Source organism: Neoarius graeffei, chromosome 10 (assembly GCF_027579695.1).
Source record: "Neoarius graeffei isolate fNeoGra1 chromosome 10, fNeoGra1.pri, whole genome shotgun sequence".
NCBI classification, from domain to species: Eukaryota; Metazoa; Chordata; class Actinopteri; order Siluriformes; family Ariidae; genus Neoarius; species Neoarius graeffei.
This window is the reverse complement of record NC_083578.1, coordinates 18,180,917-18,208,808: the sequence shown is the minus strand read 5'-3', so window position 1 is coordinate 18,208,808 and position 27,892 is coordinate 18,180,917. Positions and strand designations below refer to the sequence as shown.

At 42.6% G+C, this 27,892-nt stretch overlaps 1 protein-coding gene across 1 annotated transcript; it reads right to left on the bottom strand.

The window, feature by feature from the left end:
* Positions 1–64: 64 nt before the first annotated feature.
* On the bottom strand, positions 65–26,836 carry LOC132892906 (syntaphilin). The gene is made up of 5 exons (XM_060931424.1): positions 26,688–26,836; positions 14,822–14,886; positions 11,972–12,106; positions 7,722–7,871; positions 65–3,493 (listed from the first exon to the last, which is right to left on the bottom strand). The coding sequence occupies exons 2-5, from the start codon at positions 14,884–14,886 to the stop codon at positions 2,194–2,196; spliced, it is 1,650 nt and encodes a 549-aa protein (XP_060787407.1). The 5' UTR covers positions 26,688–26,836; the 3' UTR covers positions 65–2,193.
* Between the last annotated feature and the right edge of the window lie 1,056 nt (positions 26,837–27,892).

Sequence of the window (27,892 nt, the reverse complement as noted above, 5' to 3'; positions counted from 1 at the left end):
TTTTGAGCAGCACGAATTCCACATTCAGACAGCTGGTGTTGATTTGTGGACAAGAAAAGCCTCCTTTGGTTGTTTAGTCACATTTTTTTATTTTCAAATCATGTTTATTTACAGAAGAGACTGCAGGCTTTTTCCAAAACCCCTTTCAAGGCTGTGTACTTGATAGTCTACAATTATGATGTTCCACTGCGGATACAGGAAATGATATTGCTAATGTAGTGACGTTTATTAAAATAGCTGTAGATTGTTAGTCTTGTCTAGTGGAAAATGAGCTATCTTGCACTCGAACCAGCCTTCATGGAGCGCTTGCGTTAGCTGCTGCCATCCCTGATGCAAATTCATTGCTGGAGTGCATGGCTTTGATAACAGCTATAAAATGCATAATTTTCATATGGATTACATTTAATTATCTGAACGCATGCAACACAACCCTGAAATTCAGTTAATGTTCTGTTATAAAGTGCTAAACTGAGAGGAAAAATTTTACAGGAGATTTAAGATGGAGCAATGGCAAAGAGGAAAATATCTGAGCAAGCGCACTACACCTGAATCTACTGTATGAGCTGAGCTGTGATCAGATGTACGCCAAACAGTATTACAAACTTTTAAAGCTAGCCAACCCTTTGCTGGGGTCTTTTTTTTTTTTCTTTCAAATGACGTATTAGCTATATCTAGAGTCAGAATTCAGCCTGAGATTGCATATTATACAAATAAAATTAAAAGCTTTCTTGAGCATACAACAAGCATGCTACATTCTTAAAAACCCGTAAGACGTTTTCTTCCAAGCCAAACAAGCACGCATGTGCACAAGCCTCCCTCTTTTCCCTTTGAATCAAAAACAGTGGTATTGGGCTTCATACTTGAATGAACACGCTCATATGAACGAGGAATAGTCAGATACAGTGCAGGCTAAAAACACCAAACCGTTGATCTGCTACACGCTGCATTTCAGGAGCCTTGGTTCATATTTAAAACATCAAAGATGAGGTACTGTTTATATCCCAGTGTTCTTGGCAGAGACCTGCCATTTTGAATCCGCGCTTTCTTCTCAGACTTGAAAGCTGGAACGGGAGGAAATGGGGAGGAGAGGAACCACTGAGTGGAAAGAAGGAAACATGACAATTGGTGGAAATGAGCAAAAGAAACAAGTAAAGGCCATCTTGATGAAATTAAAATGGGGATCAAGGTTTTACAGGACAAATATAGATGAGAGCCGTGCTGCTACAATCTGAATTTAAAAACGTGCAAATGGTTTTATTTGTAAGCCGTTGGATTAGATCAAATTAAATCAAAACTGTTCCACCACTTGAATTTATGTCCAAGGTTTCACATTCAATTTTAGGTATGGAAAATTCTAATTAAATTTTTGGTCATGCGACTTTTTTTTTTCAAATTTAGATGAAAATTATCACACCGCTACATATGTATTTAGTGCACTGGCTGAAATGGTGACGATCAAATGTGTGCATCTTGACATTTTTCCTTAAGTCCCCTTGTTGTCTGGATATCGCAAGCTCAAATCCTGATGATGCCACAGCCAGCTGTACACTATCAGAAATAGGGGTAGAGTAGGAGTCCATTTCTGTCCCCCAAGGTACAAGCTACACTAATGTACCCCTCATGGCTCATTATTGAACCTCAAGGTAACTATGTGCAACTTTCTCAGGCCCAAAAGGTACATGTTCCCAAATAGTATATAAAGGGTACAAAAGTACATTAGAAGGAACTGACCCAGTGATAAGGTACAACAATATTTTCTGATAGTGTAGCTGAGTGCCTGTGGGCTGACATACTGTCAATCACAAAGACACTAGCCAATCCTGGGTTTCTGTGAGCTTGTGTATGCAGAAGAGGGTAGAAAGCGCTTTCCTCCGAGTGAGTTACCCTGCCACGTGACACAGCATGAGCAGCGGTTTGAGAAGGTGTGGTTCACATGTCTCAGACACCATGTCCCATTTGGTAGTTTTTGTGTCATGGTGAGTAGGAATTGGCCGAATAAGGGAAAAGATGGGATAGGAGGGGATCAAATGCTTAACTTTGAAATTCAGATTGTAGTGGGGCATTTCTAGTTTCATAGATAAAGCCTGTTGCAACCAAATTTTGTTTCAGTCTAAGCTTAAATATTCAGTATGTCTATTAAACATGATAAAAGATATAAATGAAAAAGAAAACACTCCAGTCTAGGATGGATATTTAGATTGCTGTCCCGCCCTCTGTCTCAGACGGCCCTCGGCTACGAGTGCTGCCAACACGTCTTAGTGAATGAAGTGCCACGGCGCAGCAGCCACGCAACAGGGAGCCCATGTGGTACGCTGGCATGACGTCATGCTGCCCTCCTCGACAAAGCCATGCCAACGTCGGTGCAATCGGGACCGCCACAGCTAACAGATCAACAAGAAAGTAGCGGCTCCAGTGACAGTTGGGAGGATCTTGTTCTTGCCCCTCCTCTTCCTCAGTACCTCCAGCAGCTCCATCTTCTTTGATCTGTGGTGGCTGCTCAGGTGACGGAGGCGATCGAAGACTGGGTTGCTGGATTTGTGGCATAGTCAACACTGTTTGAGAAGCTGTTTTTGAGGATAATGACTGACTGAGGTTGTCTGGCGGTAAAGGCTCGGCGAGGTAAGATTTCTGAGTCGACAGTATGGAGGAAGACGCTGAAATCGTTTGCGGTTCAACAAGAGTAATGTCTGGCGCCGTTGTGGCTGAAGAAGTGATGACGCTCAGTTCTTCACTTTCACCGTCTTCCTCCACTTCCTCTGGTGAGATCCAGGTGATGGTTGGGCTGCAGGCTTGCGATCTGAATCCAGGTTTATCGCTTGCCTTGGATGTACTAGGTGGCACTGGTGGTGGAGCAGGAGGCGGGGAAGGTGGTACTTCCTGCTGAGGAAGATGCAAAAAAAGATGGTGATGAGGGAGGCAGGCATGCAGTGCACAGCTGCAGTTGTTGTTAAGCATACGACAGGGTCGGCCTACAGGCACGGCCGTCTCCCCACTGCACAGTTTCTCATTGGTGGAGGAGCACAGCATTGTGGGTGGGGCTTGCTCAGATAACAGGGATGCCTCCAGGATGAGACGAGGGCGCCCATTGCCTCTTGGTAAAGTCGCAGCTCCTCGGTTGGCGGGAATGGGGTGAACGCGGTGCTCGGAGGTAACATTTCCATTGCGGTCGATGCCAGGCAATGTTTCGCTGCTCAGCCTAGTAAAGGTGGCACTGCGACCAATGGTGTGAGCTGGAGAGCAGCCACATGACCTCGAGGCTCCAGGTCGCAACTCTAGCCTGACTCCACTCGCTCCATCTGACTTACAGTCCTGCAGATCCGTGTCATGGTGGCCCAAGTTGGATTGGACAGCTTCCACAGCCTGCTGGAGCTGCCGGATCTCTTTTCTAGCTTCTTTCAGTGCTAGCTGGGCCTCAATGCGATGGCACTCCTCCTCGATCCAGTCCTCCTGCATGCGCGTCAGCTGCATGCGCAACTCCCCAATCTCAGAGTCCCTGTAGTAATGCGCAATTAAATTATACAGCAAAGGCGGCATATACTGTAATATGTGTTGTATGTTCAAAAATGTGAAAATCAATTTCTGGTATTGTTTTCATGGAACTGGTATACATTAATGCACTCATTCTAAGATGTTATCGTTTCTATAGTAACAGTACTGTGGGCAAGTCACAATCTAATAATAAATGGATTAAAAATGTAAATAAAAGTATGATGTTCTTGAATAAATTAAAAAAGTTGAACTGTTTAGTGTGGTGTAAGAGGAATAAAACCACTTCAGTTTTGTGTGTTGTTCCCCAAGGGTTTTATTCCTTACACATCAGACAACATCCTGAACTATCATGGAGGAAACAGACAGGTTTCAATGACATGACAGTAGTTTCTATTGAGCACATGACTGTTTTTGCTGCAAGTTTATTAAGTGTTGATCTTTATTCTCATCTCATCTCATTATCTCTAGCTGCTTTATCCTGTTCTACAGGGTCGCAGGCAAGCTGGAGCCTATCCCAGCTGACTACGGGCGAAAGGCGGGGTACACCCTGGACAAGTCGCCAGGTCATCACAGGGCTGACACATAGACACAGACAACCATTCACACTCACATTCACACCTACGGTCAATTTAGAGTCACCAGTTAACCTAACCTGCATGTCTTTGGACTGTGGGGGAAACCGGAGCACCCGGAGGAAACCCACGCGGACACGGGGAGAACATGCAAACTCCGCACAGAAAGGCCCTCGCCGGCCACGGGGCTCGAACCCGGACCTTCTTGCTGTGAGGCAACAGCGCTAACCACTACACCACCATGCCGCCCTGTTGATCTTTATTATTCGTTCGTATAAATATGCAGGTGATTATAGAAAATCGTGCGCGCTGATTGGTTGAGAAATTCGGATTATTTCCTGAAAATCACCTCGAGCGACTTGGCAAAATGGCGCCCAATCACAGTCACTGTAAGTGAGGAAGAATTACAAATTACGAAAGAAAATGGTGTTCCTAAAAGCACTAAAGATGCTGTGAAGTTTGGTTGAAAACTATTCAAAGGTAAGGTGGGATTGTGATTTATTTAATCGATTTCAAAACAGGGCGGCACGGTGGTGTGGTGGTTAGCACTGTCGGCTCACAGCAAGAAGGTCCGGGTTCGAGCCCCGTGGCCGGCGAGGGCCTTTCTATACGGAGTTTGCATGTTCTCCCCGTGTCCGCGTGGGTTTCCTCCGGGTGCTCCCACAGTCCAAAGACATGCAGGTTAGGTTAACTGGTGACTCTAAATTGACCGTAGGTGTGAATGTGAGTGTGAATGGTTGTCTGTGTCTATGTGTCAGCCCTGTGATGACCTGGCGACTTGTCCAGGGTGTACCCCGCCTTTCACCCGTAGTCAGCTGGGATAGGCTCCAGCTTGCCTGCGACCCTGTAGAACAGGATAAAGCGGCTAGAGATAATGAGATGAGATTTCAAAACAAAGTATTTTATGTGAGTCGGCATAGATAAGTGACAAGTCTGTGCCCACGCCGTTGTTACGTTTGCATGACCCGTTTGAAGTTTGAAATAAATTATTTTTTAATACGATATTTTTAAATAAATTGCGTGTCTTTATACTAAAACAATTCTCAGGCTCAGTGAATAATAACCATCTTCGTCTCCGTTATTATTCATTGATATTTCACTCCACCTTCAGTGAATAATTGTTAATTATACATACAGGACACTTTTCTTTCAATGGAATAAAAACGTATTCCCTTCTAGCGGGTTTCATTCATTTGCAATATTGTTAGCATATCGCTTATCTTACGTGTATTACATCACGCTACCCAATGGAGAATGAGCGTTGAATATGGTTTACAATATCGCATGGTTGTCAAGACAACATGACATCATACGTTGGAGATGATGTGAATATCCAATGAGAGTTTTCTGCTGCGCATCTGCAGAAGCATTTCTTTGTTCGCTGGGAAAGAGAAAGACGCACTGAACACCTGAAAGGCTATCAAAACTTCATGCATATTTACAAGCAGTGGCGAACCATGACTATCAGAGCCGGGACTTGAGCTCAGCCAGAACTTAGCCAGAGACACCAAAAAAAGCAATAGGGCAAAGGATTTTGCAAGGGATTAGTGACAGGCTGCCAGGTCGCTCCGTTGTGTGTAGTTGTTAATGTTGATTTTAAAAGTAACTAACTAAATTACAGAGGGAAATTAATACTCAAGTCTGAGTGAAAAATACTGTCGTGAGCGTGTGTGTGGAAGAAGAGTCTGGAGACAGAAATCGTAGTTTCTCGGTCATTAGTCTGTACTACTTGCTCTTGATAGCACTAGCTTGACCGATTTATTAGCATTCGCTAACACTACTGATGAACGCGACACCGGCTGGAAGGTGACTTCACTGCTGTCCTGACGGTGTCAACTCACGGTTAAGCTCACGTTGACCTTCGAGAAGGCCTACAGCAATAAGTTTTTGGTCCCTCCCACTATAACTCAAAATCTGATTGGTTAATTCATCCGCCACTTCTGCCATGGCCTTCTGTCATGGCAGTGAAGTTCTAACCAATGATTGAGCAGCTCTAAACTCTTCTCAGCCTAGAGACAACAAACAAACAAAAAAAAATCTCATTGGATAACTCGATTTTAATGTTTTCAGGACAGAACCCTTTCATTTCTGAGGCCAAATTAGAAGAGAATAATTATAATGAAATTATGAAAGAAATTCAATACAACATTTGAAATGCTGATATGTTTGGGTTTCTCTGAAGGCCTCAAAGGCCTGGACGGTTCCCCTCTGATTAAAAGAGAAAAACATATCAAAGGACATCAAAAAACTGGAAGAGAGCATATAATAATAGCTTTTTTTCATGGTATATCAGATATATTCCATTCAGCTAGCACTCGTCTTCGACTCGTTCAATATCACACTAGCTGAATGGAATATAATCCCAGCCAATAATATTTAAATATTCAGTAGCTAGAAAGCTAGATGCTAGTACGGTTTCTGAAGATTACAGTTTTTATACACTACCGTTCAAAAGTTTGGGGTCACCCAGACAATTTTGTGTTTTCCATGAAAAGTCACACTTTTATTTACCACCATAAGTTGTAAAATGAATAGAAAATATAGTCAAGACATTTTTCTGGCCATTTTGAGCATTTAATCGACCCCACAAATGTGATGCTCCAGAAACTCAATCTGCTCAAAGGAAGGTCAGTTTTATAGCTTCTCTAAAGAGCTCAACTGTTTTCAGCTGTGCTAACATGATTGTACAAGGGTTTTCTAATCATCCATTAGCCTTCTGAGGCAATGAGCAAACACATTGTACCATTAGAACACTGGAGTGAGAGTTGCTGGAAATGGGCCTCTATACGCCTATGGAGATATTGCACCAAAAACCAGACATTTGCAGCTAGAATAGTCATTTACCACATTAGCAATGTATAGAGTGGATTTCTGATTAGTTTAAAGTGATCTTCATTGAAAAGAACAGTGCTTTTCTTTCAAAAATAAGGACATTTCAAAGTGACCCCAAACTTTTGAACGGTAGTGTAGCTACATTTATCAGTATCATCAGAAGTGTACTGTTTGTGTCAGTTGTGTATTTGTATTGTATGCATTTCTGCGGGCGGCACGGTGGTGTAGTGGTTAGCGCTGTCGCCTCACAGCAAGAAGGTCCTGGGTTCGAGCCCCGGGTCCGGCGAGGGCCTTTCTGTGCGGAGTTTGCATGTTCTCCCCGTGTCTGCGTGGGTTTCCTCCGGGTGCTCCGGTTTCCCCCACAGTCCAAAGACATGCAGGTTAGGTTAACTGGTGACTCTAAATTGACCGTAGGTGTGAATGTGAGTGTGAATGGTTGTCTGTGTCTATGTGTCAGCCCTGTGATGACCTGGCGACTTGTCCAGGGTGTACCCCGCCTTTCGCCCGTAGTTAGCTGGGATAGGCTCCAGCTTGCCTGCGACCCTGTAGAAGGATAAAGCGGCTAGAGATAATGTGATGTGTGATGCATTTCTGCCCATCAATGCATGGTAAAACTTTCAGCCACATAAATTTCATATATGCAGCATGGGGAAAAATCATCGCAAACAAAACTGATTTTGTGGAATAAAACCTAACCGAATTTTCAGAACACTGACAGCATCTGGGAATTATCATTTCTTTATAATTTAGGGTGAAGGTTGAACCGAGCAGAAGTCCAACAGGCTCACAGAGCAGCAGATCAGGAAACATGTTCGTTCTGCTACTGACCTGTCCTGCAATCTCTCCACATTCTCCTTCAGTCGGGCGCGTAAGTGACGGATACACACCTCCTTCTGCTGCAGTGGGGTGAGATACTGCTCGGGAGCAGGAGGACGGATCCCGTGATTCTCACTACAGCTTCCGTACTTCGCCTGCCGTCTGGGCCGAGAAGAGAGAGACTCAGAGAGGAAACAAGTTCAGTGAACAAGTCAAGCCAAAGCTCTTTACTGTACTGTGTACAGTGTGCAATGAGTTTTATACTCCTTGCACTTACCGTATACCGTATGGTTAACAATAAGCATAAATATTGACCCCTTATCAACAACGAAGTTTATTACAATACATGATTTTAACTTCACGTTTTTAGATTTACATATATTGCCATCCTTGTATATTGTAACTCACTTCATTCACCACAAATACACTGGTACAGGAACAGTGTGAAATGCTGTCTCTAACAATGCATGCTGTTATAGCTACCAAACCCAAGTTGATCATTTTCTAATAAAAGCACATCCTGAAGGGTTTGCACGTCTTTAAAACACAGCAATTTGCTGCGCAACTCTCATTTTTATTCATTAAATAACGACATTAAAAAAAGTAATAATTTCTATCCATCTAACGTTACATCTAATGTTGTGAATTTACTTTATAACGGATCGAAAGAGTTGTTGCTTCACCCGAGTCCTTTTTTCCCCTCTCCTCGAAGTTAACGAGACAAAAAGTAGTGTGTCATGTTAGTAAGAAATCAGAACGTGTGTTGGAGAACTTCAACTTACAGCTTTGACTGTTAACAAAGTGCTGACACTGGAGTCTCCTTCCAAAAACTTCATCTTATCAATGCTTTTCTTTTTTTTTATCTGTTTATTATAAGGCTTAGATTACGTATGTCAGATGTCATTATGTATCACCATACAAATCATGTGACTTAACTGCTATTATAGAAATGAAACTTACAACCCCAATTCCAAAAAAGTTGGGATGTTGTGTAAACTGTAAATAAAAACAGAATGCAATAATTTGCAAAATCATGGAAACCCTATGTTTCACTGAAAATAGTCCAAAGACAACATATCAAATGCTGAAACTGAGAAATTCTACTGTTTTTTTTTTTTTTTAAATATATGCTCATCTTGAATTTGATGTCAGCAACGTTTCAAAAAAGTTGGGACGGGACATATTTACTACTGTGCTGCATCACCTCTACTTTTACCAACACTCTAAACATTTAGAAGCTGAGGAGACCAATTGCTGTCATGTTGAAAGAGAAATGTTGTCCCATTCTTGCCCGTTATACAATTTCAGTTGCTCGACAGTTCAGGGTCTCCTTTGTCGTATTTTGTGCTTCATAATGCGCCACATGTTTTAAATGGGAGACAGGTCTGGACTGCAGGCAGGTCAGTTTAGCACCTGGACTCTTTTACTATGGAGCCATACAGTTTTAAAGGTGCCATTCCACCAAAAATGTTTAATACTGGCTCTTTTTGAAATACCATAGTTCACTCCGAGTTGCATATGCATGCTGCATGTGAAAATGTAATTCTACTCCCATTCCCTGTATTAGCTTATGAAAGAAAATAGTCAGAAAAATGAGTGAATCAGAAAAAGCCCTACGAAAATTAGTAGTCATGGCCTCGCCCACCTTGGCTTGCGACCGCCCACAGGAAGAAAGTTCGGATTTAAGTGCGAGGAGAGATAGCAGAGCCCATCTAGTCAGTAGCTAACGAAGAGGACCTAACAGCAAGTTGAAAACATGTCTGAACAAGTTCGTGCCTGTGTTATTTGTGGCAGTCACACATCAACGTTGCATTTCTTGCCCAAGATAGAAGAGGTGAAGAAGAAATGGTTGGAATTTATCTTTGGAACACCACCAGCGAAGTATAATGCATCGTTAGTACTGTGTTCTGATCATTTTAACCACAGTGACTTTTCAAACTTCGGTGCCTTCAGTAGTGGTTTTGCTTCGAGGTTGTTTTTAATACCTGGATCTGTACCGTCAAGACGATCGACCACCAGCTCACAAGCTGTAAGTAAAACATGAACTTTTTGTTCGAAGGTTTTTGTTACAAAATAGCATGTTCATATTCTCCACGTTAGCATGCATGCCATGGTCACAAGCTAGGCAGGGATGAGAGTTTTCCACTTTTCAGCGGATTTCCGCTTTTTCTGAGTAAAAAAACGACCTTTTTATATTATACCAAATCCGTTGAGAATTTTTTTTTTTAATTTCGGGGTGTTGGGGTATGTTCCTTCATGCTGTTCAAACTTTATTAACTCCAACGATGTTTACACATTATTTGTAAGTCGCCATCTTTAGTCTCGTTTAAATCTCGTTGAATGTGATGTAAAATTCGAGTTATCTACATTTTTATTGGTCAAAACATCGATGTTGAGACCATAATAGCCAATCAAAACAGTTTTTACAAAGACACCCACATCTGCTTGTTCTGACCCACTGGAGGTAGCGTCACAGTGCTGTTAGCCAATCAGAGGTAACACGTTTACATGTCATGAATATTAATGAATAAGAGCTGAAATCCTGTCGTTCTCCCGCCACCCACTCCTCCACCAAACTAGAACAGCCTGAAACAGGAGAACCACAGCATTTTTTTCACCAAAACCGGCTCACAGGGCATTCATTCATACTAGAGACCACCGCACAATTAATGAAAAAACGATGCAATGAGACCTTTAATATGTGCAGAAAGCGGTTTGGCGTTGTCTTGCTGAAAGAAGGAAGGCCTTCCCTGAAAAAGATTTTGTCTGGATGGCACCATATTGCAATGAAATGTGTTTATATCATTCAGCATTAATGATGCCTTCCCAGATGTACAAGCTACCCATGTCATGTGCACTAATGCCCCGTCATACCATCACAGATGCTGCTTTTGAACTGTGCACTGATAACACGCCGGATGGTCCCTCTCCTCTTTAGCCTGGAGGACGTGGTGTCCATGATTTCTAAAAAGAATTTCTACTTTTGATTCATCAGACCTCGGGACAATTTTCCACTTCGCCTCAGTCCATCGTAAAAGAGCTCGGGCCCAGAGAAGTTGGTGGTGTTTCTGGATATTGTTTATATCTGGTTTTAACTTGCATTTGTGGATGCAGTAATGAACTGTTTTCACAGACGATGGTTTTCTGAAGTGTTCCTGAGCCCATACAGTGATTTCCACTACAGACACGCGTCTGCTTTTAATGCAGTGTCGCCTGAGGGCCTGAAGATCACAGGCATCCAATGTCAGTTTGCAGCCTTGTCTCTTGCATACAGAGATTTCTCCAGATTCTCTGAATCCTTTAATGATATTATGGACCATAGATGATGTGATCCACAAATTCTTTGCAATTTTACATTGAGGAACGTTCTTCTTAAATCGTTGCACTGTTTGTCCATGCAGTCTTTCACAGAGCGGTGAACCCCGCCCCAGCTTTACTTCCGAGAGACTCCGCCTCTCTGGGATGCTCTTTTTATACACAATCAGCTTACTGACCTGTTGCCAATTAACCAAATTATTATTATTATTTTTTTTTTTAGCATTACACGACTTTTTCAGTCTTTTATTGCCCTGTCCCAACTTTTCTGAAATATGTTGCTGACATCAAATTCAAAATGAGCAGAAATTTTCCAAAAAACAATAAAAACTTCAGTTTCAACATGTGATATGTTGTTTTTGTACCATTTTCAATGAAATATAGGGTTTCCATGATTTGCAAATCTATACATTCTGATTTTATATGTGTTTCAGAGTGTCCCAACGTTTTTGGAATTGGGGTTGTATTAGAATGAGCGTATTAAAATAAAACACCAATTGGCATGACTGATTACATAACACTAACTGGCAGAGGCTAGCAATCAGTGGTTATTAGCAACATGAGCATTTTCTGGAGTCAGTGTTCATAGTATGAACTAAACCTCTGGTGCAAAACCTGAGTCACAACACCCAGCAATTAACTTCATTCCAGTGAACATTGTAATTTGCTCTCTATTCATGATTACGATTAAATTTATGATGTTTTTTTTTTAAAAACTCAAATGCTACGTGACCGAATTGTGATTTAAATCACAGCATTATAGCTTTTTTTTCCCCTTGTACCAGGGACTCTGTGAACTAATTTTGCTAAGGCACAAAGTAGATCTCGCACAAAAAATCTATTTTTGGTCCACACGTGTTCAAAATCTGGAACAAACTCCAAACAGAGGACATTTGCTATATCACAGTGTAAGATACTCTCTCTCTGTGCATGCGTACCCGTCTTACCGAGGTGTAGCTGGGTGTGATCGGGGCTTGCTACTGAACTCTGCGCCTTTGCAGGACGATGCTGAGCAAGTGCTGCTGATAGAGGAATCTGCATGTGTGTGAGGCTGTCGGTTACTGGCTGTACCAGCAGGCCGTCTACAACACACACACACACACACACACACACACGTAATCTTTTAAACACAGATTAAATCATTAGTCTGACCCAGATCATCTCTTTTGATTTTATAGCAGTACTGTTTTAAAACAGATTTTAAAAATGGCATATAGTACATTTACACACACAAAATTCATTATACAGTTGACTGCAAAAGTTTGCACCCCCATAGTTGTCGCTTTGGGAAAAAAAGAAAAAAAAAAAAAGTACCTCTACCTTATAATTCCAGAAGAAAGGTGCATGCATCCTCCAACAATATAATAATATTATATAAACAGATTTCTTTGCCCTTACCTACTCTGAAGAAGGCAGTATATTATATCTGGCAGTTATGTTAAAGGTCCCATGGCATGAAATTTTCACTTTCTGAGGTTTTTTAACGTTAAAATGAGTTCCTCTGACCTTCTTAAGTCACCCCAGTGGCTAGAAATTTCATAATGTGTAAACCAAACTATGCCCAACATTTGAGAATGGCGCGTCAAAACGGCGCGTTGATGAGCTCTTCCCTTTACTATGTCAGCAAGGGAGATGATCCCCACGCCCCCCCTCTGGATTCCCACCCACTGTATGGATTGCCCCACCCAGTTGTAGTGAGGAGACCATAGAGGACACAACAACATGGCATCACCTAAGCGAGCGAAACATGGAAATTGCGCTGTACATGGATGTGACAACACAGAAAAGAGTCTGTTTTTACTGCCGACGGGAGAGCCCCTGAAGACGCAGTGGCTTAATTTTATTTACTTCAATAATACGCCGTCGAGTCTACCTAAGACGGTGTATGTTTGTCAGAAGCTGAGGAATGTTTCCACAACTTGGGATAGTAGGGCAGGTGTTGCACATCAACTGTCACTGAAGCCTGGGTCCGTACCAAGCATCCCTGCTGCATCAGCAACAAACACCGAACAAGTAAGTGTATAACTGGTCGTTTTGCCGTGTTTTAAAATCGGTGCGTTAGCCTAGCAATGGCTACATTAGCTGTGCAGCTAACCGCTTCCTGCAGATAGCCAGGTACATGGGCTCGAGTTGTACCATTTTTTTTTTTTAGACAGGACGGATGGACCAGGGCATTCGCCCGCCTGGCCGTGCCCGACGAGGAGCGCTCTCGGCCGGCTTGGGAGGCAGATGGCAGCCCCTCCCCCCCCATGGCACGCCCCCACCGTCTACCCTTCCCCGCCTCCTGCTTCTCATTAGCAAAACGACGCACTGGGAAAAGAGCTGAAATGGGGCTTTCTCCCAGGAGGCTATATCTACGTACCGAGGGTTTATTTCGAGAAAGGCTGCGGATATAACATCCGGAAGCCTCCACGAGCCCGTTTAAAGCATCAACAAACCACTATGCCATGGGCCCTTTAAAGTTAGACTGTCTTTCGGATTTTTCAAGTGTAGGCCATAACAAGAATTTTCCCCTGAAATTTCCGGTGAAATTTAATGTAGTTCCCTCTGAAATTTGGTCATTGTGATACATGTTTATTTCTGTAATATCTCACAAAATATCAGGCCATTCTGTGGCTGGGAAGTTATTTAATTTGAGGGGATTCCCGAGCAAATAATGTGCATGAAATCACTCGCTTCGCACAGTCAAGCAGACAGAGGAAGTGCGTGTGCGCATGTGCAGGTTCACCTTTGACCGTGCACTGACAGTTCCATCATTCTGTTGTTAAATGAACAGCTGATCACACCGAGGTGCTCACTGACCGCTGATATTTATTAGTTTGGTCCTGCGTTTCCTTCACAACATAACGTCTTTTCTTCTCGCTTTCCGTTACTGTAGTCGTTCTTTCATGTTTCATTTGCACACTCACGTCCTCCATTTTTCTCTCCCGTTTCAAATTTGTATCCGACAATGCTTTGCGTGAGCAGGGAAAGCCCACCACGCGATGCATAACGTAGTATCTTGAATTGGGTCATGGCGAAGCAGGAAAAAATAGCAGAGAATTCAGGGCCACGTGGCTCTAAATTCATTAATCGTTCTGTTTTAAAAACCTTAATAAAATTGGAAGTCAGTGATTCAAATTCAGTAGCTTTCAGTCCACTAAACAAAAATAATTGGATGTTGGGGAAAATTCTTTTTATGACCTAAATTTGAAAAATCTGAAAGGCAGTCTAGCTTTAACATCCTGAAATTCCATCTGTAAAACCTTTTAAAAAAGAAAAAAGAAAAAAGTCGGCGGCGGCACGGTGGTGTAGTGGTTAGCGCTGTCGCCTCACAGCAAGAAGGTCCTGGGTTCGAGCCCCGTGGCCGGCGAGGGCCTTTCTGTGCGGAGTTTGCATGTTCTCCCCGTGTCCGCGTGGGTTTCCTCCGGGTGCTCCGGTTTCCCCCACAGTCCAAAGACATGCAGGTTAGGTTAACTGGTGACTCTAAATTGACCGTAGGTGTGAATGTGAGTGTGAATGGTTGTCTGTGTCTATGTGTCAGCCCTGTGATGACCTGGCGACTTGTCCAGGGTGTACCCCGCCTTTCGCCCGTAGTCAGCTGGGATAGGCTCCAGCTTGCCTGCGACCCTGTAGAAGGATAAAGCGGCTAGAGATAATGAGATGAGATGAAAAAAGTCGTCTTGATTTAGTCCAAGGGGTGCACAAACTTTTGCACTTTGCCTGTCAAAAATATTTATGGAAATGATTGCACATTTAAAAAAAAAAAAAAAGCAAATCACCTAAACAGATACTGAGAACGGAGGATGCACTCGTACCTGCGAGTTCCAGCAGACGGCTTTCTGTTAGCTGAGAGAGACATCGGCGAGGAGTCCTTCACCATCTGTAGCAGTACACAATGTTCTGAGTAAGCCTCTCACTCACTCACACACACACACAAGAGCAACAGAAGCACACTTTTCATATTTTTAAAAGGTCAGGTGTCAGGTTCTAATGCTAACTAACAAGATACAGATGCTATATAAGGAATAAAACACTTGGGGGTGTGGTGTTATTAGAAAACAATCAATGAAGGGGTTGTGTGACCTGGCCGATGTGAAGCGGTGATGTGAAGAGAGTCACTGTTACCGCAGTGAAGTTGATTATTTTACAATAACAGCATGTTGTACTGTAAGTGCTTTGTTCCTCTTATACCACAACAATCTGGCAAAAATCTTTTATTGTACTCTCTTATCCAGAGGGGAACCATCAGGGCCTTCTTGGCCTAAAGAGAGGGCCCAAACATATCAGCATTTCAAATGTTATATATTTAATTGCTTTCATTCTTTCATAATTTCATTATAATTATTCTCTTCTAATTCTAATTTGGCCTCATCCTCTATCAAATTTGCTTCAGAAATGAAAGGGTTACTGTCCTGAAAACATTAAAATCGAGTTATCCAGTGAGATTGTGTTTGTTTGTTGTCTCTAGGCTGAGAAGAGTTTAGAGCTGCTCACACATTGGTTAGGATTTCATTGCTGGGACAGAAGGCCATGGCGGTGTATGTTTATATAGGAAGTGACGGATGAGTTAACCGATCAGATTTTGATTTATAGTGAGAGACTCTAAAAATGTAATCGCCCTAGACCTTCTCGAAGGCCAACACGAGCTTAAGGCAAGGCAAGTTTATTTATATAGCACATTTCATACACAATGGCAGTTCAATGTGCTTTACAGAAGTAAAAACAAAAACAGTAAACAATAGAGAAATAAAATTACATAAAATAATTTTATTTTTATTCTAAAACAATTAATTAAAAGAATTAAAAGAAAATAAGAATTAAACAATAGTAAAAATAAAATAATAAAATGAAGTAACTGCGAGTCGGCGCCGTCAGCGCAGCAGTGAAGGCACCTTCCAGCCGGTGTAGCGTTCATCAGTAGTGTTAGCGAATGCTAATAAAACAGTCAAGCCAGTGCTATTGAGAGCAAGTAGCACAAGCTAACGACCGAGAAACTAAGATTTCTGTCTCCAGACTCTTCTTCCACGCTCACTACAGTATTTTTCACTCAGACTTAAGTATTCATTTCCCTATATAATTTACTTAGCTACTTTTAAAAATCAACATCGGCAGCTACACACAACGGAGCGACCTGGCAGCCTGTCGCTAATCCCTTGCAAAATCCTTTGCCCTGTTGCTTTTTTAGTGTGTCTGGCTAAGTTTTGGCTGAGCTCAAGTCCCAGCTCTAATAGTAACAGTTCGCCACTGATCTTATCCATTTACATCTCATCTCACCTCATCTCTAGCCGCTTTATCCTTTTTTACAGGGTCGCAGGCAAGCTGGAGCCTATCCCAGCTGACTACGGGTGAAAGGCGGGGTACACCCTGGACAAGTCGCCAGGTCATCACAGGGCTGACACATAGACACAGACAACCATTCACACTCACATTCACACCTACGGTCAATTTAGAGTCACCAGTTAACCTAACCTGCATGTCTTTGGACTGTGGGGGAAACCGGCGCACCCAGAGGAAACCCACGCGGACACGGGGAGAACATGCAAACTCCGCACAGAAAGGCCCTCGCCGGCCACGGGGCTCAAACCCAGACCTTCTTGTTGTGAGGCAACAGTGCTAACCACTACACCACCATGCCGCCCTCCATTTACATTTATATCCATTTAATGCTGCAGAACACTGGCAAGACAAGCTTGTTTCTGGTATAACTTCCATTATAGCAGCTATAACCGGTTGCTCTCTAAGCAGCCTCTCTAAGTTACCAAGATAAAATAATGCAGCTTGTCATGTTACTGAGAAACTGGAAAGTGCGAACTTTTCTGTAATGAGGACTTTCCTGTGGGGGAAAAAAAACCCTTATTGACTCTTAAAAAGCGCCGACACTCCTTTCATAAATGGCAAATAAGCATCTCGTATACTTGTGAACAGAAGACTGCGATTTCAGATCCAGAACCCATAATCCTCAGTGTATAAAAAAAAGTATAAAAATTAATACATTAGAGATGAGATTTAATGGTGCGAAGTCTTACAGGCACACATCCACATTCATCAGAGAACACACACACACACAGTTGAGTCATGCTCTCTTTCACTGCCTTATGTAACAAGTAACTGTGTCAGGACACTTCAGTCCTTTTTGACAAAACATAGCAGGTCACGGGTGACGCAAGCAAGCCAAGACGGAGCAGAGCTAAAATATAGTACACAACGAATCAGTGTTTCGGTCTTAAAACAACTATACAGTGTCTGTTTTTCTGTGTTCCATGTTCCAGTAATCAGATAAAGGATATATTGTGATTGTAGACAAGTCAACATATCTGGTCTAACCCTGCTTTCATTACAGGAGAAAATTTTCTGCTGCTGATATCAAGTCTGTCCTGATTGGAAGGGGCAGCCGTTCTGCAGATTTCTTCTTTTGAACAAATTTGAAGCAACTTCACATTTTAAAAAAAGGCAGTAGCAGTATACTAATACTGTTCATGGGACAAGAATTCCATGAAGATTTGAAAAACATGGCAGCAAAGCAGATGTACCTATTGAAGAATGTGTACAGGTTATTACTGTTATTATTATTATTATTATTATTTTGACTCTTAAATCTAGTCTTTACAATCTAAACAGGAACATACAGTAAATTACAATTAATATTGTATACTTGTGAGTGATGGTGTCTAAAGTTGGCCACATATACTCCAACATCCTCTGCACGTTATATAAGAAAAGTCCGAGCACGGATAAACCAGCACAGATCTGAGAACCGTTGTGATCATGCACGGTTGCCTAGCAACCCAGCATCCGGGTTAGCCTGATTGCAAAATCAAAGATGAAAAAGTGCCAGAAATAATATGATTATCAGATATGAGCAAGAGGACAGGAAATGCAATGCAGAGAGAACAGTTTGGAATGACTGAGCTGAAGCCAGAGTCAAAATAAAAATAATAAAGCATAATGAGCAGGCACACTCATGTTCGCACACAGTAGAGTGATGGTGTGGAAGGACTGTACAGTGAATCAGGCATATCAACATAGACTAAGAGTAAATTTTATGTTTTAGTCTCATCTCATCTCATCATCTCTAGCCGCTTTATCCTTCTACAGGGTCGCAGGCAAGCTGGAGCCTATCCCAGCTGACTACGGGCGAAAGGCGGGGTACACCCTGGACAAGTCGCCAGGTCATCACAGGGCTGACACATAGACACAGACAACCATTCACACTCACATTCACACCTACGGTCAATTTAGAGTCACCAGTTAACCTAACCTGCATGTCTTTGGACTGTGGGGGAAACCGGAGCACCCGGAGGAAACCCACGCGGACACGGGGAGAACATGCAAACTCCGCACAGAAAGGCCCTCGCCGGCCCCGGGGCTCGAACCCAGGACCTTCTTGCTGTGAGGCGACAGCGCTAACCACTACACCACCGTGCCGCCGCGCTCAGTCATGTGTTATAAAAAAAAAAAAAAGTTCAGTTTAACTGGGAGGCTTGGGGGAGGGTTAGAAATGAGAACAGGTGGTTAATTGTGCCTGTAGGGAGTATTGCTGTGGGCTTTAGGGGTCCTACGTGATGCCCTACTTACCCCAAAGTTGACTACAAGGTTTCCCATTCAGTTCACTGACCCATATACTAGTGCATCTCAAAAAATGTGAATATTGTGAAAAAAGTTCATAATTGAATTCAATAAGGTAAAACTTTCATAATATTCTATATTCATTACACATAAAGTGAAATATTTCCAGCCTTTTTTATTTTATTTTGATGATTATGGCTCATAGCTCATGAAAATCAGAAATCCAATCTCTCAAAATATTAGAATATTTCCTAAGATCAATCAAAAAAGGATTTACAATACAGAAAAAGTCCAGCTTCTGAAAAAGTATGTTCATGTACGGTATACACTCAATACTTGGTTGGGGCTCCTTTACCACGGATTACTGCATCGATGCGGCATGGCATGGAGGCGATCAGCCTGTGGCACTGCTGAGGTGTTACTGAAGCCCAGGTTGCTTTGATCATCTGTATTTTTAGGTTGGGTGTTTCTCATCTTCCTCTTGACCATGCTCCATAGATTCTCCAAGGGGTTCAGGTCAGGTGAGCTGGCTGGCCAATCAGGCACAGTAATATCATGGTCAGCAAACCATTTGGTAGTAGTTTTGGCACTGTGGGCACATGCCAAGTCCTGCTGGAAAAGGAAATCAACATCTCCATAAAGCTTATCAGCAGATGGAAGCATGAAGTGCTCTAAAATCTCCTGGTAGATGGCTGCGCTGACTTTGGACTTGATAAAACACAGTGGACCAACACCAGCAGATGGCATGGCAACCCAAATCATCACAGACTATGGAAACTTCACACTGGACTTCAAACACCTTGGATTCTGAGCCTCTCCACTCTTCCTCCAGACTCTAGGCCTCTTGATTTCCAAATGAAATGCAAATTTACTTTCATCTGAAAAGAGGACTTTGGACCATTTGACTTTGGAGCAACAGTCCAGTTCTTTCTCTCCTTATCCCAGGTAAGATGCTTCTGACGTTGTCTCTGGTTCAGGAGTGGCTTAATATTAGGAATGTGACAGTTGTAGCCCCTTTCCTGAAGACGTCTATGCATGGTGGCTCTTGATGCACTGACACCAGCCTCAGTCCACTCCTTGTGAAGCTCTCCCAAGTTCTTGAATCAACTTTTCTTGACAACGCTCTCAAGGCTACGGTCATCCCTGTTGCTTGTGCACCTTTTCCAGCCAGCCTTTGCGGCAATGACCTTCTGCGGCTTACCCTCTTTGTGGAGGGTGTCGATGATCATCTTCTGGACAACTATCAAGTCAGCAGTCTTCCCCATGATTGTGGTTGTGTGTACTGAACTAGACCGAGAGATATTTATACCATTTTTCTCAAACATGAAATGAAATACTCGAATATTTTGAGATGTGATTTTTAAAAATTGTTTTGCACTGTAGGCCATAATTATCAAAATTAAAATAGAAAAATGCTTGAAACCTTTTAGTTTACTTGTAAGAAGTCTAGAATATATTACATTTTCACTTTCTTACATAGCTGATGGAAAATGTTGAACTTTTTCACAGTATTCTAATTTTTTTTTTGAGATGCTCTAGTATGTTTACACACCTCCATAGTGGAGTTGTTGGTGCCAGGCAGCTTCTTTTGAGGAATTCTGAAACTGCTGATCTCCTGGGACTTTCATACACAACACTCTCTAGACTTTACACAAAACAGTGTGGAAAAACAAAAGCCATTTAGTGAACATCAGTTCTGAGGGAAGAAATGGCATGTCAGTGTGAGCGATAAGAAGAGAATGGCCAGACTGGTTCAAGCCGACAGGAAGCCTAGAGTAACTCAAAACAACCACTCTCTACAAGCGTGATGAGCAGAAAAGCATTTCAGAACGCACACCCCTTTTCGCAGAAGGCCGACAACAGGAGAAAAATCACACCAGATCCCACGGCAAGAACAGGAATCTGAGGCTATGGTTTAATATTTCATAAAGAGGCAAAGTTTTCAGAGCTGAGACAAATGAAATTCTCATATTTCACAAATGCTTGCTCAGACACTGCTAAACATACTCTGTATGTATGCATTAATCGACTTCTAAACCTTCATAGGGCAGCCATGGCCTGAAGGTAAGCGAAGCAGCCTTGGGCCCAAAGGGTCACCAGTTCAATTCCCAGGACCAGCAGGAAAAATGTGAGGGGAGCTGAGTGAATGAACAGCGCTTTCCCCTCCCTCTACATCATGGCTGAAATGCCCTTGAACAAGGCACCTAACCCTCAACTGCTCCCCGGGTGCTGTAGCATAGCTGCCCACTGCTCACTTGTGTGTGCATGCATGTGCTCACTGCTTCAGATGGGTTAAATGCAGAGGACGAATTTGACTGTACATGTGATAAATAAAGGCGTCTTCTTCTTCATATCTAGACAGAGCTACCACAGGCACTTTATAACAGGATTTCCAGCTGGAAAGCTGCAAAGACATTTTTGGGAAGTTTGAATGTAAATTTATGGCTGCAGTTGGTTGAACTGAAGACGGAACAGCAATTCTTCATATCTAGTGATACAGTAAAGAGAACATGTATTTAACATTTGTGGAAGGAGTCTCCAGTTTCAGAGCTTTGTAAATGTTATACGTGAAGCTGTAACTTTATGTTTTCCGCAACAGGAACGTCTTCAGAGTGTCTCAGTAAAAACCTACACAAAAAAACCCTGTTTCAAGCTGATGTGATAACAGGAATTAATTTGTTTCATGGTCATTAAATTATTATTATTATACAGTGAGAAGAAACAAGCATTCAAACGTTATTTATTATACTTCCAGTGCACTTCAATACACTTCAAATTTTACACTAAGTTCTTTTGACTATGTACTTATAAATACGAAAACATTTATGTACAGTGTCTTGCAAAAGTATTCATCCCCCTTGATGTTTGTCCTGTTTTGTCACATTACAAGTTGGAACTAAAATAAGAGCTGGTCCAACCAATTCACTTCATAAGTCACATAATTAGTTGATTAAGATCCACCTGTGTGCAATCAAAGTGTCACATGATCTGTCACATGATGTCTGTATAAATCAACCTGTTTCGGAAGGACCCTGACTCTGCAACACTACTAAGCAAGGAACATGAGAACCAAGGAACGCTCCAAACAGGTCTGAGACAAAGTTGTGAAGTATAGATCAGACTTGGGTTATAAAAAAATATCCCAAACTTTGAATATCCCAGGGAGCACCATTAAATCCATTATAGCAAAATGGAAAGAATATGGCACCACTACAAACCTGACAAGAGAAGGCTGCCCACCAAAACTCACAGACCGGGCAATTAATCAGAGATGCAACAAAGACACCAACGATAACACTGAAGGAGCTGCAAAGATCCACAGCGGAGATTGGAGGATCTGTCCATAGGACCACTTTAACCTTCATCCTACCAAGTGGGGTCCATCTGGACCCCGCACCTATATGTTTGTTTGCCATTTTAAAAATATGTGACATACTGCCTCACCGTTTTATGAATTTGTCGGAATTTATGTCTTAATTAAAACACTAAAGCACCGGAAGATCAGCTTTTTGCATTGTGAAGGTATAATTAATTTGTTACTGGGGTCCAACCGGACCCCAGAGTAAAGTTTATCTGTCTTTCATTTTATAATTGAATAGCACACTGAAAGTTAACTTCTTTTATGTTCCATAATGAAACTACCAAGGCATTCCTTCTTGGGGTCCGTGTGGACTCCACTGCTGCAATAAGCACAGGCTGCAAAACAAAAGCCCTAAATTATTTTACAATTACTTTTTTGTTTTAAATTCTGTAAGAAAAGACCTAAGTTGTAATCCAGAATGTTTTACAGCTGCATGAGCTGCAAAAATCATGTATATAATGCCAATTTTTTTTGTGGCGCTATAATTTGCTACATGTATGCTAGTTATTGCAATATTATTGCAATGTTATTGCATTTATAATACATCATTGATATTCAGCCATAGTGGATTTTGTTCTTCAATAAAGTTATGTCTGTTTGCTGCATTGAATTGGTTCTTACTGCATTGATTTCAAGGTATTCCCTCCTGGGGTCCATACGGACCCCGCCTGGTAGTTTGTGTATGTAAAATTGGCTGGTAGGATGAAGGTTAAGTGTGCTTTATGCCTTGGGCCCTTTAGTGTATTGCTATTATTAATACAAGATGTTCTGAACAAAACTTATCTGGTGATTTTGTCTTTATAAGCTTTAATTTTAAAGAAAAGTATTGGGGTCCAAATGGACCCCACATGGTAAGATTAAGGTGTAAAATAGCATGGTAGGATGAGGGTTAAGCTGTACACTCTACAGAGCAGGGCTTTATGGAAGAGTGGCGAGAAAAGAGTCACTGCTTAAAGAAAACACGTTTGGAGTTTGCCCAACAGCATGTGACAGACTCCCCAAACACATGGAAGAAGATTCTCTGGTCAGATGGGACTAAAATTGAACTTTCTGGCCATAATGGGAAACACCATATGTGGTGCAAACCCAACACTTCCCATCACCCTGAGAACACCATTCCTACAGTGAAGCATGGTGGTGGCAGCATCATGCTGTGGGGATATTTTTCATCTGCAGGGACAGGAAAGCTGGTCAGGATTGAAGGAAAGATGGATGGCACTAAATACAGGGCAATTCTGGAGGAAAACCTGTTTGAGTCGGCCAGAGGTTTGAGACTGGGACGAAGGTTCACGTTCCAGTAGGACAATGACCCTAAACATATTGCTAAAGCTACACTGGAGTGGTTTAAAGAGAAACATTTAAATGTCTTGGAATAGCCTAGTCAAAGCCCAGACCTTAATCCAATTGAGAATCTGTGGCATAACTTGAAGATTGCTGGACACCAATACAACCCATCTAACTTGAAGGAGTTGGAGCAGTTTTGCCTTGAGGAATGGACAAAAATCCCAATGGCTAGATGTGCTAAGCTAATAGAGACATACCCCAAGAGGCTTGCGACTGTAATTACAGCAAAAGGTTTGACTTTGGGAGCATGAATACCTACGCACACTCCAGATTTCTGCTTTTTCATCTTAATTATTTTTGTCTCACAATAAAACAACAATTTGCACCTTTAAAGTAGTAGGCATGTTGTGTAAAGATGAGCTTAAACAATACTTAAATACTGAGAGGAGAAAAAAGAATTCTGACACCTCAAATTAACATTAGTTTGCATTTATAGCTTCTAGATGTCTACGGTAAGCACCAATGAGCTTTTTGTAGCAATGTGGGTCAATTTTGACCCATTTCTCTTGGAAATCATCCCCAATTTCACAAAGGTGTTTCTGATGGGCGCACAATTTCAAAACCCTCAATCAATTTTCAACAAGATTCTAGTCAGGACACTAGCTCGGCCATGCAAGACCTTCTCAAGTTAAGTTATTTTGGCTGTATCCATCTTCTCCACAGATACATTTCTTGGCCAATGACATTGAGTTCTCCTTTATTATGTCCCATCTCTCCATCCATGTGTCCGCTGATGGCAGTAGAGTTTCCAGAGAAACAGCCCCATATCAAAGAGTTTTGTGTGGGGTGTAGGAATGGAGATGATTACAATGCAGTTCATTTCATTGCTTATTGTTTTCTGTCTAACATGCTGCTTTCAGATCGTCCTGCAACTGCAACTCTTTTTTTTTTGAGTGACTGATGGACGGCTTCCGTCTTACCTTAGCCCAAGAGCGTGTTGTGAAATCTTGCTGCACCTGTCCAGGGACAATTAGTTGTAGTTGCATGAACTTTCCACCTCAGTTGTCCTAGCAGGGATGTTTAAAGTCTTTGCTTTTTTACTACAGCTACGGTCACACTACAGCTCGCGATCCTTTATTAATGAAAATGAGGCATTTTGGTGACGATGCATGGCGATATACAGGCGAGCTAAAAGTTGTGGTCACACAGCAGGCGATCACTTGACCGTCATGCCTTCGCACGCTCAAGCGGCCACTCTCTCTCACAGGACCCAGTCATTATGGGAAACACCTGATGCTGATTTGAGCACTGTTTTCACAGACTTTGCGAAGTATTTTCATTATCACGGTCATGTTTGTTTCTAGCCATGTTTATGACTCTACTTTCGGTTTCATTTGCGTTTTCTTACTCTGACCTTGCCTCACATTTTGTTTTTGTAAATATCATGCCTGCTAATAAACACACTTTCTGCACTTAGATCCGTCTACCACTGCATACCTGACAGAATACTTCACAAAGTCTCTGTGAAAGCAGCGTCCTTATACGTGCGTGCTGATTGCGCTCAAATCAGCATCAGGTGTTTCCCATAATGACTGGGTCCCAAGCATGTGCACACAGAACACTCTGAAGGATCCCTGAATGTAAATGCACTTTTTAAGTCTCGGCGAAGGTTAGGCTATGCCGAACTGCTGTGTTGAGGAGGCTTGCGCGAGCATCGGGGACATGAATTCAAGACAAATACATATCAAGAGGCTCGACAAAGGTTCCCTGAGCTTCGGGAAATATTCCCAAACCCATCTGCAAGTATTCGCCGCTTAGTTTGCCAACAAAAACATCACCACCAACTTTCAATGCGGGCACTGAAATGTTTTTGCGACATTTTTGGCCACTCTTGAGGTGGAGACACACCAAAAAACAACTCGCGAAGGTCTGAGAACATTCGCTGTGCATTGCACAATTGGTGGCGATGCTACCAAGTTTTCATAAACCTATCGTGAGCTGTAGTGTGATCAGGGACTACATCTCTGTAGCTTTTCCCCATTGTTTGTTGTTTAATAATGTTTTCCTTCACCTTCATCATCAATGGTACTTGTTGCGTGAAATCTTCCCAACTAATGGAAACATCTTTTATAATGACACCTGTTGCAAGCTGGAAGAGAACATTTTTTGCAGCATTAGATATCAAATCTATAAGAAGGAATCTTGATTCGTCACATGCACACCAAGCACAGTTAGATTCATCCTCTGCATTTAACCCATCTGAAGCAGTGAACACACACACACATACCCAGAGCAGTGGGCAGCCACACTACAGCGCCCAGGGAGCAGTCAGGGGTTAAGTACCTTGCTCAAAGGCACTTCAGCCCAAGGCTACCCCATGTTAACCTAACTTCATGTCTTTGAACCGAGCGGGAAACCGAAGCACCCGGAGGAAACCCACGCTGACAACATACAAACTCCACACAGAAAAGCCCCCGCCGGCCGCGAACCCAGAACCTTCTAGCTGTGAGGCGACAGTGCTAACCACTACACCACCAATGCCACCCAAGTTGATTGCTTACTCTCATCTCATTATCTCTAGCCGCTTTATCCTGTTCTACAGGATCGCAGGCAAGCTGGAGCCTATCCCAGCTGACTACGGGCGAAAGGCGGGGTACACCCTGGACAAGTCACCAGGTCATCACAGGGCTGACACATAGACACAGACAACCATTCACACTCACATTCACACCTACGGTCAATTTAGAGTCACTAGTTAACCTAACCTGCATGTCTTTGGACTGTGGGGGAAACCGGAGCACCCGGAGGAAACCCACGCGGACACGGGGAGAACATGCAAACTCCGCACAGAAAGGCCCTCGCCGGCCACGGGGCTCGAACCCGGACCTTCTTGCTGTGAGGCAACAGCGCTAACCACTACACCACCAATGCCACCCAAGTTGATTGATTACTTTTTTAATAAATATATTTCTACCTATGCTTATGAATACATATGTTCTTGTTGTTATTTATAAGCACACAGGACATAAAGTGGATATATGCATTGGGTATATAAAACAACAAAACCAAAAACTTTCCCCTCACTGCAGTTTGTTAAATGAATGACTTCTGGCATGTAACAAATTGCAGCCAACTTTTGCATGATCCTCCTTATTTTACACCTTGTTTATGGGTGTATTGTTTTTTAAAAAAGGTCATTAGAAATACAAGAAAATAAATTAAGATTTTTATATGTCATGACAGCATGCGTGAATGGTCAGTAAAAACAAACAACAACAACAACTCTGTCCTGTATTTGCACCACTGTGGCACAGGACACTTGACCTTTTGTTGTAACCTCATGTTTATGATCTTCCTGTCAGTCACAGCATCTTGCTTTGCCCTACTTAGCCCCGCCCCCTGTTGATGCTGCAGCATCAATCCACAACATTACTCAAACCTGAGAGAGAGGAAAAAAAAAAACAACTTACGCTAAACTGCAGTTTCCGGTGTCTCCTCTTCACGCGGCTCGTCCTCCATCACAGCAGACCTGAATGCACCCCTCTCTCTCTCTCTCTCTCTCTCTCTCCCCTTTTTTTCTTCAATGTGTCGGTGACCTGGAGCACTGACACCCTGCAGCGCCCTTTCACTGCTGCTTTGATGGAGGCGGATGAATGACGCTGCTGAGTGTGCGAGCACCGCGCACTGACGCTGCAAAAACACAATGACGTAACGGTGCGGCGCTTCTTAAAGGGACCTGAGCACCAAAACTAAAACAACTGGCAGCGTCCAAAAAACCAAACTAGTGCACTGTAACGTTAGGGGTTGAATCACTCTTAGTACAGCAGTGACACTGACATGCTAGTCTGTATATGCCAGCGGTGGAGTGTTTTAAACAAAACATCCATTCATCCAAAAATTGAATGGCAGCGTCATTCATCCAACAATTGTTGGAGTGTTTTAAACAAAACAACATGTTTAGTAACTGATACCAAGGTGAGAAGTTAGGCTACGTTCACACTGCAGGCTGAAGTGACTCAAATCCGATCTTTTCGCCCATATGTGACCTGTATCCGATCTTTGATTGACAATATGAACGACACAGATCCGATTTTTTCAAATCCGACCCAGGCCGTTTGGATATGTGGTCCTAATTCCAATTCCTATGCGCTCTTTTCATATGCGACTTCAGTCTGAACCGCCAGGTCGCATTCATCCGACTTACACGTCATCAACAAGCCACAAACGTCACTATTCTGCGCTGAAGTAGGCGGCGGGTCTCTCAAAAAAAGTTACAACAACATGGCGCATAATCACGGGCGCAGATAGAGGGTGGGATTCGTCCCACCCAGATTTAAATTCACCTCGTTCGGTCCCCCCCCACTTATAGGGAGGAAAAAACGTCTATGCTGTCTTTCTTTGCATAAGGCAAACCTCACGGAAAAATCAAAAGACTAATTACCATTCGGTTTATTGAGGTGCACAGCAGTGTATACATAGTTGCAACAATTCACATAAAACAAAACAAAGACTGATATTTGGTTGGTTGAGCTGCGCAGACTGCACAGGTTGCGAGCTCGAGCTTGGTTGCTATGGTAACCCACAAGTTTGACAGGCATATCGGGGTTGGGGTTGGTTTGCTGGCAGCTTTGTCCCCCCCAGTTTTTTGTCCCCCCAGTTCAAAAAAAACATATCT

Coding starts and splice junctions, on each gene's coding strand:
- LOC132892906 (XM_060931424.1), bottom strand. CDS start 14,886: ATGGTGAAGGACTCCTCGCCGATGTCTCTCTCAGCTAACAGAAAGCCG. Junction 7,872..11,971: donor TCACACCCAGCTACACCTCG/GTAAGACGGGTA, acceptor TTCTCGGCCCAG/ACGGCAGGCGAAGTACGGAA. Junction 3,494..7,721: donor GTGGAGAGATTGCAGGACAG/GTCAGTAGCAGA, acceptor GCATTACTACAG/GGACTCTGAGATTGGGGAGT.